We start from the raw sequence: 16,005 nt of genomic DNA, 5'->3' as shown, positions 1-16,005 counted from the left end.
AGAGTTAGTTGGATCACATAATGAGGCTTTAACTTTGCTATCATGGACAAAGAGTATCTTACCATATCAACTAATCTGTGATAGGACTATCCTTCATGGGTCTTACAAGTAAATTCATCTTTCCGCCAATCATTATTCAGCTTTTTTTTTTCTCAGAAACACTCAATTTAATGGTGCATGCGATTGGTTCCAGGGCATACTGTAGCATCATGCGCTGACTCCTTTAATGTCATGTCAAGGGGCCTAAAAAATAACTCACACAGACAAGAGATGTGGTGAACAATCTGATATTTGGACTACACACTGAATTATCTGGAACTCCTGTGTACCACATAACAAACTAAGCAATATATCTAGCTCATTAGCACTTAAGGGTATGTGCCCCTTATCTAACATCCCCCGGCCTTATAATATTGTCAACAACTGCTTTCAGCAAGGGTCTACCACATCTGAGGAATTTAGCAGAAGTATAGTGGCATTTTGCTTTGCTGACTCTCCGGTATGACTGTCAGTTGAGATGTCATCTGTATTGAGTCTGCATGTCTGTCCTGTGTCTACATGGCTTCTTGCTGGGTGCTCCACACACAAGCACAAAACCCTATCCTACATTTAAGCAGGGGGGCAATTCCCCCCTGCACTACCCATGTGGGGGCTGCACCCCCCACACCCACCCTACTTAAATATACTAACTCCAAGGTCACACTACATACAAAAACACACAAAACACCACCACACAAGCTACATTCCCCTCACACACACTCATCACTGTCCCAAAACACACTAACACACACTACCAGCCCTTACCCAAAACCCTTAAAACATAAACACTTATCTGAATCCATGAACACAGCGCAACTCTGGAACTGCTAATTCAACATATCCCAAATGCCAGATTTTGAATGTCGAGCTTCTGGGTTTTTGATCTTTTAGGATTTCCACTTTATGGGCTCGAGATTCTGAAATCTGATATTTGATGGGTTGGTGCATAACTCAGGATAAGTTACAATGGTTTTCACCTACTGGGTGTCAGGTATAGGATAGACTTTGGACTCTGTGATTCTGACACTGAACTGGATTAGAAAGGTTATCAATAAATGTATGAAAAAATGTGCAGTATGGATTTCTGGCCTTGTTTAGGGGAAAGGTTTTGATCCACAATATATGATCCACAATATATTCACTTGGAGATATGACCTTAGAAACTCATCTGTGTATCTCTTGACCATCACAGGTACCATTGCTTCTGTTTTCTTGTCATTGGACAGGTCATTCCATTTCTGGTTGCTTATTTTCCTGGATCTTCAATGTTATCATATTTTGCCTTGTACAAATGTCTGCCATTTCTGCTATATAGCTTACCTTCCACATAAATTATACAGAATCTTAGTTTAGCTGCTTTACCAACTTCATCTTCAGGCTGCAAATGTTCTCATGGTTTCTGCATTATTATTATTAGTATCAAACAAGCAATTCTTGCAGTCTTGTGAAGTTTACACCATAGCAATATTTCTGTCTCTGCTGATTTACTAACAGTTGTTGTTGTGTCTTTTGGCTTTTCCCAGTTAGGGGTTGCCACAGCGGAGCTCCGGTCCGCTAATGATTGGTAGTTGATTTTTACATGCCGAGTTACCAGCCCTGATGCACAACCTTCAACGAAGGTACACCCATTCACGCATGTCTCCACGCAGAAGACGCTCTAGCTGAGAATCGAACCAGACAGCGTCTTACTGTGAGGTGACAACGCTATTGCTTTTAGTTTATGTTGTTTCTCAGGCATCAGCAAAATAGTCAAAGTAGGTAGCCTGTTCTTAAAACTGTTACAATCAAAAGCTAAACTGGTGAGAGATTCAGTCACTGCAGAGGAGTATCCTGTATTCCAGAACTTAAAGGTAACAATCCTCATAGCTTTTGATACACCTCCATTTGAAGTGTGAACTGGACGTTATGTACTGGAACCCTCTAATAGACCAATCTTCTGAATTATTGACTTGAGTATTGTGGGCCAATATTAGATACCAAGATATAAGGTATCACATTTACTGAGAATACTGACTTACATACTCTAACCATACTTTCATTTTTTGTGCCTGCCAGTCAGACTATGTCAGGGAACTTTGAATAATAATTAACACATGCGAGATAAATGATTTCTCTGAACTGGAACTAATCTCTATCCATTTTGATTCATGAACATGCAGGAACTCAATATGCTATCATTTTTATTCATTTATTTTTTTAGACTTGCCAAGGCTTGCAGATAACACAATGCTGCACTATTTTTCTTCTGTTTTGGTTGACATTCCAGGCCAAAACATTGGGATGGACTAGTTAAGGTACCATGATGTGTACATAGAGCTCTACTTTTTTGCTATATGTTATTCAGCCAGCACCCTCACACTGTGCCGCATGATCCTCCTGTGGTACCACAAAGGTCTGGCCCTACAGCCATGCTGGCTGAATGCTAATGTGGCTCTCTTGGTGGAGAGACATGTGTTAGTTACTCATGTGCTCTGTCCCCATTATCACCTCCAGGATGGCATCTACATACCTGTGCAATTCAAAAAAGTGCTTTGCATTGTAGATCAGCATAGTCTTCCCCATCCCATCATGGTAGTGGCTGTATCCAACCAATGAACACTAAAGTGGTGGAGGGAAACCATTATACACCAAGGATTTATTTCAAAGTTCGATAACAGCACTGACATCAAAACTGGGATTGGGGATTGGGGGAACCACAGGACACAAATGTCATACCTGTGCCAATATTAGTACAGGGATCATGGGTGGGGGGATACACTAGACTACCAGGAAATAAGTGCTGTAATAGCAGCAATGTTAATACAGAGATTGAAGGGGTGGGGAGAATGTAATAAACACCAGGGAATACTCCTCAAAGTGATGTAATGCCAATAATGTTACTACAGGGATCAGTGGTGGGTGGGGGGACACACCCAAAGGCATAGATAAGCATAACAGAGATCGAGGGAACTGTTGGTCACCTCTAAAGTGCTATAATGACAACAACTAAGTACAGTAATTAAGGATGGGGAACCAGTGGACAGTAGGGAATATATTTTAAAGTGCCATAATGGTACTAACTGTAGTAAAGGAATTGGGTTGGGGAACTACTAGACAAAAGAGATAATCTGAAGTGGCATAAGCATGATGGAGGACAACACTAGGCCACCAGAGGTGACAACTCCAAGTGCCATAATGACACTTACATTATAATGAGAATCAGAGTTAGGGGATGCATCAGACAACCTGGGCCTAATAACAGGGTCTTAATTATGCTAAAGTATTATGGGGCTGGGGGAAAACTATGGAAGGCTGATAGACTGGGGACAAGAACAGAAACTGTGGTGGGTGTGTGTGTGTGTGTGTGTGTGTGTGTGTGTGTGTGTGTGTGTGTGTGTGTGTGTGTGTGCGTGTGTGTTTTCATGTTTGTGTATGTGCATGTGTGCGAGAGATGCCATTATCTACACAAGCAGGAGGCTACTGTCATGACGTTCAGAAGCTACACTTCACAAAACATATAAATTAACCAATAATGAGGTCTTACAATGTCACAACAAGCATGTTTCTGAATCTCAAAAGGGCACATTGTAATGGGTATGCCCTTTTAGCATGAGTTGTCCAGCTTATGCTGGAAATTTTAATGAACTTAACCTTTTACATCTCGCTCTTACATTGCACTTTGCTATTTACAGATGTGAATCATAGGATCATAGGAGGTTATTACGCTAATGGCCCAGGGGCACTTACATGCCTAGCCAAGAGTTTGTCCACAAAAAGAAACCTCAGTCAGCACCTGTCACCTCTGTCAATGAGGGGCACAGGTGGAACCACTGGGACAAATTTGTGGTTGCCCATCCACGCATCAAGGTTGCACTTGAAGAGGGTCAGCGAGCTGCTCTGTTTGACTTGTAAGGGGAGTCTATTCCAGAGAAGGGATGCCTCTGGGAGACAAACCTGTCTCTCCAGCAGGTTTTGTTGATGTTGCATATTAGATTCAGGCCTTTTTAAGTGGGTAGTATGTGAGGATGTAGACTTATGGATATGGAGCATCTCTAGTAGGGCAGGGTCTGAGATTGCCTTGTAGGCAAGACATAGATCACCCCTGAGCAGTCTGTACAATACCGGGTAGAGAGATAATAATCTGAGCCTGTCTGCATAGGACAGGTGTTGGAGGCCATGGATTCTCTTTGTGAGGCATTTCAGTGGCCTTTCCAGTTGATGCAGATGTTTGACAAGGTACATCCCAAATGGGGTGTTATACTCAATTATTGGTCTAATGAGGGAGGAGTATAGAGAGGTAATAATCTCCTTTTTTTCCTGGATGCAATCCCCTTACTTATGAGATGAACCAAGTAAAAGGCTTTTCTGACCACTGCTGGTATATGATGGTCGAATGTGAGGTTGTTATCAACCTGAGTGCCCAGGTCTCTTACCACAGGTTGTGTGCTTAGGCGTTGCCGTTGATGTGGTAATTGATAGGGGTTGTATTGTTGCTGAATGGTATGATGATACATTTTTTACATTTAGCTTGAGGCCATGACTTTGGCACCAGCCATTAGTTGCTGTGAGACCCTCCTGCAGTATGTTAACATCATTTGGGGAATGAATGACAGCACCCAACTTACAGTCGTCTCAAACTTGGTCAGCCACAGGCCTTATGTCTTTGCCTGGACCTCTGAGAAATAGATGCCAAACAGTAGGGGTCCCAGGACAGGTCCCTGGGGAACTCCGCTAGTAATAGGTCTGCTATTGGAGGTTGAGGTGCCTATTTTGACATTGAGGGTCCTGTCGGTGAGCCAGTTGGTCACCCACCTGATGAGATAGGGATTTACACCAAGCTGTATTAGCTTTTCGATGATGCCCAAGTGGGGGATTGTGTCAAAGGCCTTGGCCAAGTCAAGCTAAGCTGTATGTACTGACTTTCCCTCATCCAGGGCCTTGGTGACAGTCTCAAAGAAGTCAACCAGGTTCAACAGGCAAGATCTGCCCTTGACAAATCCAGACTGGGTGGGGTCAAATGCTTTGAGATTGCCTATGTCCTTGTTTATGACATCCATAATAATACGCTCCATGGCTTTACAGATCAGACTTGTCAAGCTAATGGGGTGATAGTTTCCAGAGTCAGTAGTGTCACCACCTTTGTGCAAGGGGATGACAATGGCAGTTCTCCACTCTACTGGAATGAAGCTTGTACTCAAGCTGTGGTTGAATATGATGCTCAATGGTGAAGCCAGTTCTTGCTGGAGATGGTGCAGAATACATCCTGGGATACTATCAGGTGACATGGAAGCTGTGTTCTTTGCCTCGGATAGGGCCCACAACACTTGATCTACGGAGATGTGAGGTGCGGGACAAGTATTGGGGATGTCAAAAGGGCCTTTAGGGGCTGACAGGGAGGTGAAGTTTGCACTGAACCTATCTGCTAGCAGGTTGGCTAAGTCAACAGGATCAGTGCAAGTGATACTGTTAAATACTAATTTGGAAAAACCTGGGCTTTGCCACTGAGGTTCCTGATGTAACTGAAGAAGATTTTATGGTTTCACTTTGTTTAAGGGGTTAGTTTCAATTCATAATTGGCCTTGGAGGTTTTCACTTGTGATCGAATTTGCTTGTTGAGGCTAAGAAGGGAGTTTTTCCAATTTGGAATTTGTTACTTTTTACCCTTGAACAACAGTTTCTTCCTTTTGTTGCAAAGCCTGTTGATAGAGGATGTCCACCAAACAGGTTTGTGTTTCCTTGAGGAGCAGGTTTTAGTTCTATTGGGTATGGCTGAATTGGCATACTGTTCAACATAGTTGCCTGCATCCTCTGGGGGGAGCGGTGGTGTGAAGCTACAGATACCCTCCCTTAGAAGGTTGTAGTCAGCTTTTGAGAAGTTTTATAGCTTGATTTTGGCTGAGGGGGATTTGGGTGGTATAAAAAATGTTGAATTCGACAATCCGATAATGTGATCTCAACAGGGAAGAACATACTATGGGAGTGGTGCAGTGTCTTCCCATGTTGGTGAGAACCAAATCCAGAATGTTATCTCCTCTTGTGGGGGATAAGACGAGCTGGTCTAGTGCATTACAATTGATGAAGTCAAGGAATCATTGAGAGAGTGCGTTAGTGAAAGAATAGCTTGCTTAGTCTATGGTGGAGTAGTTAAAGTCACCAAGGATCAGGGTGTTAGGGGGTATCTTGATGGAGTCAAGTAGATCCAGGTAAGAGGAGTGGGTGTCCTGAGTCAGGGAGGGGAGTCTACAGCTAGCTATAACTTGGATGGGTGTCTTGCCAACTGTTAGTTGCACCTGGAGTAGTTCCAGTGCTTCATGCTGGCAAACCAGTCTGGAGGTGTGCCTGTCTTTAATGAAGACAGAGACTCCACCACCCTTAATCTTCCCAACCTCATTTTGGGGTTGGAATGTGTTCAATGAGGTATAGCCTGGTAAGGCAGGGGTGCTCTTTGTAGTCCAGAATCAAGTATCTGTGACTGCACAGACATCGGCATCTTCCAGTGCAAGCAGAGCCTCCAGTGAGTACATTTTCAGGTTAAGACTCCTACCTTTAAGCAGCATGACCTTCAATTTGCTTTTTGACAGATCTTTTACGTTGGAAGGTTTGTCTCTGGGACATTGCCTAAAAAACGCACAATGGGGGAGACAAGATCCTTGGCTGGGATCCAGAAACCCAATGGTGACAGGTGAAGGCCATCTCTGGCAAAGCATCGAGGCCTGTCGATCATGTCATCCCAGGCAGACAGATACTGGATTCCCTTGGAATAAGACCAGAAACTAAGCCAATTGTTGAAGTCAATTATTTGACATGTAACCTCAAACATTTGTCTTTTCAGGTCATTAGGAATTGTAATTTCATCAAACCTTGTACACAAATTATTTTTCGATAAAAGAAAAAAAAGATTAAATTTGTTTCCACACTGATTATTTTTGCTCAGACCACCATTCATTTTAAAAGATTTCTGTAGTTTCATTTCTAAGTTAGTATCGATACACCTCTGAAATTCTTTTACTTTTCCTCCTGTCATTGGTAACCGTGCTATTACCCAAATAATCTGTAATTACTCTTCAAGGAACTTTTCATTCTTCTAAGTATGCTCTGCATAACATATCTGCTACATGTAATTTCTTGCCAGGACAATATATCATGTTCAGATTATACTTCTTTAAATTACATAACATCCTTTGCAGTCATGGAGACGCATTGTACAAGGGCTTTTCAAGTATGATGAGATACTTCCAGAGAGTTTCTGGATGAGCTACAAGGAGCTAGTCATCCGGTGATTTAACAGTCTTCTTAAAAATATATGGTTGATTATTCTGGTTATTTTAAGGCCCTCTAGACACATTTTTCATCTTTTATTTTTTAAATTATTAATGTTGCCTCCTATTCACCTACACATTTTAAGCTATGTCCTAGGTTAGTTCTTGCATTCTACTTTAGTTATGGAAATAGATGGAAGGATCTAGAAGCAAGACATAGCAGAAAATGCCATCTCCTCTCAGAAAGGTAAAAGAAGTTGTAAGAATCCTAACAGCCCTCATCCTATCAACCTGCAAACATAACAAGTGTGCATCTCTGAGCAGTTGTAATGTTTGCATGAACTGTTTACATTCCTCAGACTGACTTATACCTCATGTCTGCAAACACTAGACTGCAGTACCGGGCCTCTCCTATGTGGCACTGATAAAATGGGACTTAAACTGGTCCCCTTTCCATGAAATGAGTGAGCTGCCCCTTTCAGTATAGGGACTAGTACTGAAATTTGATTTGTTTGTTGATCAGCATGATTCTATTCCTCTGTGCTACAGAGCCATTTCCCCATCTAAGTAGGCCAAGAATTTTTCCTTGTAAGATTGGTAGGTGGCAGATTTGAATTGGCATCACATACTGCAGTGCTTCACATCACAGTCATAGTTAACAAATACAGCTAAATAAACAGTCCTCCGAAAATAGAAAGGCATTGCAGGTGTGGATATTAGTTATTGATCTGATTGCTGATGGCACATTTCTAGATCTGTAACAAGACATTCAAAAGTGGGAAATTTCATTGTCATGTGTCCTGGCTGAGATCTGACCTGCACAAGAAGCAAAGAAGTATCAAGCTCAGCGTAGTGTTATGTAGTCAGCATCTGATGTTACTGCATCCCCTTGGCACTCAACATGGGAGCTTCTGAGAAAAACATTGAGTCAAGGCTGGTGGAGAGGATGAACTCACTTAATTGACCCATCAATAAGGGTCCCTATGATAGCTGTAACGTACAAGCAGCTTACATGATGAGGTCTTCAGTAGCAGTCCTAAGGCATGTAGCACACATGCTACTATGCCATGAAACACATTTTTGTATGCCGTCCAGTTTCATCAAAAACTATTGCTTAGGTTGATTGGTTACTTTGTAAACTGTCTATATGTTTATCCCATGGAATTCTTCAAAATGAAATTAACCATGTTATAAAGTCATTGACAATAAGATCAAGTCAGCAATAAAAATCTTATAAACAAACTGCATATTTTTTTTGTTAATTTTTAGTTTGTTAGCTAGGTAGTCAGGTTGGTGCAATGACCCTTTTCTTCCATAACTAAGGCCAAAGCTAAAGTAACACAAAGTGCTGAATACAAAAACAAATAACTGTTGTTGTCAGATTAACATTAGTCTTAACACACACATCCCTGTTTTTCTGTTGGACACATTCTGCAGGCTTGTATAAGCTTTTATCCCCCCCAACCACTGTAAATAGACCCCAGACCTGCAGTACATGTTCCAGAGGAATCTATATAGTAAGAGATTATGTAAGGTAAATTGTTGCAACAGCCATGATATTTCTACAAGTAAACACAAAAAGTGTTACATGACTTACCAAGCCGACTCCATGAAACAATGGGTCTTGGGTTGCCAGTGGCGATACATTCTAATATGGCAGTTTGATGCACAGTTAGGGTAAGGTTTTCTGGTCCAACTAAAATCATTGGGTCTTTGTATCCATTAGAATGTGAGCCTGTGAGACAAAACAAATTTAAAATATAGCTCAGCTCCAGGCATTTCAAACATATTTAAACAGATCATGAGCAGAGCTGCATTTAACAGTGTTATTCTCTTACAAAACAAGGATCCCATAAGGTGACTCCGAGCACTTTGTTTACTTAAAGATGTTGATAAAGGCTGATTAGCTTAATAGTATGATGTCATCTGCCCAAGAAGAGCTGGACATGAGATGATAATTGGAACATGAAATACTGCAGAGGGAGGTCTTTCTACTCTGGTCACCGAATGGCTGCAGGCAAATTTTCCATTGTGGAAGTGCTCACCTGTAGGTCAGTTCAAAAGTCTACTAAGCCAGGTAAATTAGTTGTACAATAACATAAAATGTACATGAGTAAAGAAGAAGCCAAAAGGTCTAATTAAAGATGCCTTCCAGAGACGCTGACAAGATTTGTTTACAACAGATATCTTTTAAGATAAACTATTTCTATAACTAGGAACCAGGACCACACAATATGATCACATTAATCACTTTATTTGAGAAAACCTTACTAGGCTTTGTTGAGGACATCGTCAGAATATTCAGTATGTGTCACATTTTTTGTTTCTTGACACTGAAGTCTGATCCACATAGGATTATCGTGATATTCACTAACTCAAATACTTAGAAGTAAAGGCATGAATCCTACTAACAGATAAGAAATGCACTATACAGCACTTTGCAGCTTGCTGTATGAAATAAACGAGACCCTCATTTTCTTAGATATTAGTTTTCCTCATGGTCATTTCACAAGTATGCAGTACGTTCGTAAGAATACTTGAACACTGTTACCAATCAAAAAATGTTCTTATGGGATTCCAGCTTGGACTGTCCATTCCACAGAATTAATCTACCAGCCGTGCACATTAAAGAGACGGCGAGCTTTCATTTACATTGCCAGAACAGCAATATAGCTCATCCATGAAAACAAGACTTAAAATCCACATATTCTATAAGCTAAAATTTTTCTTTGAAGGTATTGTAGCCGACGTGCTAAGTTTGCTGAATAAATGTCCGATAGTTTGTGGCAGTCATTTATTTATTTAACATTTTTCTTTATCCTAGTTCCACAATTTAGTCTTAAATGCTCTTAGCGGACAGCTGTCAACACCCTTTCAATCAAACACAGCGGTGCTGACACAAACAACCTTCTGAATGAATTTTTCATTAAGTTTTTGTTTCCATTACCCTCTTAACAAAATATGGAACCAAAACAGTGATATTCATTTAAATACTACATAAAAAGCAATGCTCATGTTTATGTGTATTTGTTTATTTGTTTAAGTTGCATTTACTTGGCATGACAACAGAATATACAAAAGGTTCCTGGTTTGTACATTACATCAGGATATGAATGCAGTGTAAAAATACCTTAGTCCTGCAGAACATGTTCTTTTTTGTGACAAAATAAGTACACAAAAGCAAGTCAAGCTTGGTGTTTAGCAAAATTATACCCTCAGAACACATTTGAAATGGGCCAGCTCAGCTATTCTTCAGTCATCACTTTCTCAACAGACATCACTATAAACAAACACATCATAACTGGATCATAGTTATTTAAGAGTTAAGAGCAGAGGTCTTGAGTTTAGCTCTGCAGATATGAAAACTAATTCCTGATATCAGCATGATGACTTACAAAGTGCAGGTGACTGCTTAAACTTGCGCTCTAAGTTTGTCTTTTTAATGAATGTTAGCAACACGTTGCCACATGATTTGCTTTTTCGTAAGCTCATGGAAGGTTAAAAGGGTAGCAACATATGATCCTGCAGCTCTTTGAAGCAGCTTATAAACAATCAGAGTTGCAGATACTGTGGTTTGTAGGGCACAGTAAGCCAATTCATCTTTTCTTAATGAATTAAAATGATTTATAAGCTCTTCATAGGCTCATAGGTTCACATGTGTATACTAGGTTAACAACCACAAGGGCCGTTTTAAGCCTAGCCATGCATCCCAAATCTCTGGCAAGTTCTGGTACCCTTGATAAGTGTAAGCAGCAGTTTGGCAGATGAAACATTTACAAGCTTGGGCCCAGCAGATGAAACATTTACAGGTTGCCTGTGTCCATTAGAGGCATAGGTGCCAAACCAGGGATGCATTTCCTGTTCCTCATCCAATTGTTCAAGTTGCACTTGAATTGGTTTAGGAAGGAACTCTGATTCACATGGATGGTGAGCCTGTTCCAAAGATGGGGTAGTCTCTGGGATACATACTTGTCTCTCCAGAATGTCCTACTTATATCACAGGCAAGGTTTAAGTCTTTATAGTGGGTAAAACTAGTGCTGTTTGTTTTGTGGATATGCAAGAGGTCCGTTAGAGTGCGGTCTGACAATGCCTTGTTTGCCAGGCATAGATATCCCTTCAAAAGCCTGTAGGAGACAAAATAGAGGAATAAGGACTTGAGGCTGTCTGCAGAGGACATTTTACTTATGCCCTGTATTCTTTTAGTGAGGAACCTCTGTGGACATTCCAGTTGCTGTATATGCCTGGTTAGGTACATACCAAAAGGGGCACTGTACTTAATGATAGGTCTGATGAATGCCATATACAGTGGAACAATGACTTTCTTGGACTTAGATGCCATAACTTTGTTTACAAGTTGATGAACATAGAATGATTTCCTTAACACTGTAGACACATGATGGTCAAAGGCTAGATTACTGTCTATGTGTGTCCCTAAGTCCCTGACTGCTGGGTCAACTCTAAGGGATGTGCTGTGGATATGATAGTTACCAGGGGTGGATGACTTCCCAAAGGATACTATTATACATTTCTTGGCATTTAGTTTTAGTCCACAACTCCAACCCCAGTTGTTTGTCTGTGTCAGCCCTTCCTGGAGAATATTTGTGTTGGTGTGTTATTCAATGACAGCTCCTAATTTGCAATTATCTGCAAATTTAGTCAGCCAGAGACCATTGACATTGGCCTTGACTTCAGAGAAGTAAATGCCAAAAAGGAGCGGTCAAAGGACCAGTCCCTGAGGGACTCCACTTATGACTGGCCTCCCCAATTCTACCTTCCTGGGTCCTGTCTGTGAGTCAGTTGGCTATCCACTGGATGACATATGGATTTGTACCTAACCTCTTGAGTTTGTCAACAATGTCTGAGTGGGGTATTATGTCAAATGCCTTGGCCAGGTGAAAGTAGGCAGTATAAACCATTTTGCCCTCATCTAGTCTTTGAGTAGCCATGACCTGCCCTTGACGAAACCAAACTGGGTTGGATCTTGTGTCTGGAGGTTTACTATATTACTATAGATCATTTTCATGATAATTCTTTCCATGTCTCTACATATACTGTAAGACTAGTGAGATTTATGGGCCTGCAGATGGCCCACCTTTGTACAGAGGGTTAACTGTTGCTGTTCTCAATTCATGAGGCATGAAGCCTGTTTGGAAGGTATACTTATATAGCAATTCCAGAGGGCCTGATAGGTCATGTTTCATGCTATTTAGAAGGCATCCTGGGATATTGTCTGGGCCCATTGATGCAGTAGTCTTGGCCTTAGAGAGAGCATTGAGGACCTGTTCTGTAGTAATAGCAGGGAGAGTTATTTTTGATGTTACTTCCTAAGGGATGGTTGAGAGAAGAGAGGGGTAAAGTTGGAGCTGAATTTATTGGCCAGTAGATTTGCTATATATTCTGGCTCAGTATAGGTGGCTCCATTTACAATGAGCTCTGCACACAATTGTGTATTGCTTTTGAGGTTGTGGAAATACCTAAGGAATGCCTTGTGGTTTTCCTTGGCCTGGGAGGCCAAATTTACCTCAAATTTTGCTTTGGTAGACTTTATTTGTCCTCCAAGTTGTTTGCATAGTTTGATGAGAGTGCTTTTATCCTGTTCGGTGCTGCACTTCCTAATTTTTGCTATGATTTTCTACCTCCTGTTATACAGACAATTGATTTTGTGATTCCACCAGGGTCACTTGTTTTTTGAGTTAGTTCTGTACTTCTTCCTAGTGGGTATAGCTGCCTCTATGCAGCTATTAACATGCTTGTACAGGGTTTCTGTGAACAATTCTTCATAGGCAGCAGCATTTTCAGGGTTTATGGGGACTTGAACGTTCGCTAGGTTATCACTTAATAGCAGGAAGTTAGTTTTAGAGTAGTTCAGGAATATTCCAGGTTTAGCTGGGGGTCCAGGTTTTATTTTTAATTCAAAGGAGATCATTTGCTTGTGCTTATGATATCTAGGTGTCAAGCTGAAAGAGTCCAGCTACACACCCTCCCTGTATGACTAGCAAGTAAAGGCAATGATTCATACAAGAGGAGGGGGAACAATATAGCTATAGTTGATGCCTCAGTAAGCCCTGTGGTAGCAGCTCCCCTTCACTTTAGCTGCGCTGTCTACACAATCTCTCCTTCATGCTACACTGCATGAAGTCCTGGACTTCCCTTTCACATTTACCGCCTCATATGCAATCAGCTAGATCAGTCTGCTTATTCTTACTAGGTTCGTGATCCTGGCTGTACACATAGCAAACGTTTGTACTAGAGATAGAGCATGAGAACCTTAGACACGCTAACAATGCGATTCAAAAATGCCACAATTTTTTCAGCGTGTTTCATTAACTTTCAGAGGTTCATGCCAGTATACACTGGATACTTGCTGCCTGTTCTTGGCATTTGTCTATCATCTAATATATGCTGTGATTTATATTTCTGTTCTAGGACTGCATACTTGCCATGTTTTAGGTTATTTCTGAATGGATTCCTATTACAAGAATGAAAGTTCACTACTTCGAACTTGTAAAAGGAAGCTTCACTTCTGCGAAAGTTCACTTTAACAAAAGTGAACTTTTGCATAAGTGCACTTCACTGAAAACACCACAGCACAGTGGAGGACATAAAAAACAAGCTATGTCCTCCACTATGGTGTGATAGTCATGGACCTTAGGGTTAGGGCACGGGTTAGGGCAAGGGGATAGTTAGTAAAGCTATCCCCTTACCCTAACCCATGCCCTAACCCTAAGGTTCGTGACTATCGCACCATAGTGGAGGACATTGCTATGTCCTTCACTGCACTGCAGTCACCACGGACCTTAGGGTTAGGGCATGGGTCATGGTAAGGTGATAGCCCTTCGCGTAAGTGCAGTTTTGATTAAGTGCACTTTTGCTGCAGTGAGCATTCCATGCACTATTTCGAATTAATGAAAATTCGATCTAGTGTATGGAACCCATCTGAATATACTCCCTTTAGATCACCTCACTTGCCTTAACTATCAAGCATTTAAATAAAGACTAAAATAAAATGAATGTATCTTAGTAAATATTTATATTTAAGGAATAATTATGAAAATATTCCACAAGACTATTGGATAAAATTAAATAACAGATTTGCCATTCTTGACACGGGAGATAGACAGCCTGAAGAATTACGGAATGACATTAAAAATATAAGAAACTAAAAAAGTAGCAGAACAAAGAAAACAAGCAAAATTTGAAATGAGACTTTCAACATCAAATTTAGAAAGACAAGGAGTGATATTTCAAGGATAAGTGTCAGAAAATTGAATCACAGCATGTAAACAGAAAAAAACAGACTAGTTTATCAGGATATTAAGAGATTGTGGCAGAAATTCCAACTTCAATTGGGAATGCTTAAAGACGCCAATAGAATGATACTGAACAATACAGAAAGCATTAAAAGAGATGGAAAGAATATACAGAAAATTTATACAAAAAAGGCAATGTGGATAACATTAGGGAAACTGAACCAGAAATTGACGTTAAGGGAGAACCAGATATTTTAAAAGAAGAAGTCATAGTAGCAATTAAAGCTTTATCAAACAAGTCACCTGGCATTGCTGATATTTTAAATGAATTAATCAAAGGCTCAGAAGGTGCTATCATGGCCCTCACTTGACTGTTTCAACAAATTTGGAAGGGAAAAAAATGGCTAACTAACTGGAGAAGATCATTGTTAATACCTATACATAAGAAAGGTGATGCTATGTATTGTAACAACTACAGAATGATTACATTAATTCCACACACCAGCAAAATACTGCTGAAAATAATACAGTGAAGGCTACAATCATACGTTGAGTAAGAACTACCCGAAGTCCAGCCTGGTTTCAGAAAAGCTCAAGGAACAAGAGGCATTATTGCCAATGTTAGATGGATATTGGAGAAGAGCAAAGAATACCAAAACCAGTATACTTTTGTTTCATCAGCTACAGCAAAGCTTTTGGCTGTGTGGATCATGATAAACTATGGAGAACTCTAGCACAAATGGGAATACCCAGATACATAACTCAGCCGATAAGGAGCCTTCATGAAAATCAAGAAGATGCAGTGAGAACTGAATATAGCAACACTGATTGGTTTCCAATAAAATGTGGTGTTAGGCAAGGATGCATCTTGTCATCTTAAATGTTCAGCCTTTACAGTGAAGCCATCTTCAGAAAAGCAAATTTGGAAGAAGAAAGTGTTGGTTTTAAAGTTGGCAGGTGAAAACTAAACAACTTGCACTATGCAGATGATGCAACAGTCATCAGTAGCAGCAAAGAAGGCATGTTGTATCTGTTTAGAAAAGTTAAAGCCAAAAGTCATAACATGGGATTAGAACTGAACACAAACAAAACAAAGATTATGAACACAGAAAATGATGAAGATTTTGAGCATGAAGACAATAGAATAGAAGTTGTAAAGAATTTTAAATCTCCTGCGCTCTTTTGTAAACATGGAAGCAACTAGCAGGGAGGAAATAGTTTGCAGAATAGCACTTGGTTGCTCTACAATAAGGCTCTCAACAAAGTATTCAAAAGCAAGGACATAACACTCAAAACAAAGATCAGACTTGTCTATGCGCTCATTTTTCTTAGTGGTCAATTACAGATGGGAAAGCTGGACACTAAAGAAATGGGACAGAAAGACGACTGAGTCATTTGAACCTTGGTGCTGGAGAAGGATTCTATGCATGCTGTGGACTGCCAGAAGAACTAATAAATCAATTTTGGAAGAGATAAA

General features: G+C 40.5%; 1 protein-coding gene across 1 annotated transcript in view; it reads right to left on the bottom strand.

The window, feature by feature from the left end:
• The window catches only part of LOC122806083 (immunoglobulin superfamily DCC subclass member 3-like), a 1,389,320-nt gene that overhangs the window by 724,888 nt on the left and 648,427 nt on the right, over window positions 1–16,005 (bottom strand). Inside the window, exon 5 of the mRNA XM_044076321.1 lies at window positions 8,875–9,012. Coding sequence (XP_043932256.1) covers window positions 8,875–9,012 — 138 coding nt within the window. The remainder of the gene's footprint in view (window positions 1–8,874; window positions 9,013–16,005) is intronic.

The sequence above is a fragment of the Protopterus annectens genome, chromosome 7.part0, assembly GCF_019279795.1.
Source record: "Protopterus annectens isolate FY-2018-M chromosome 7.part0, PAN1.0, whole genome shotgun sequence".
In the NCBI taxonomy this organism is placed as follows: domain Eukaryota; kingdom Metazoa; phylum Chordata; order Ceratodontiformes; family Protopteridae; genus Protopterus; species Protopterus annectens.
This window is presented reverse-complemented; position numbering and strand designations above follow the sequence as displayed.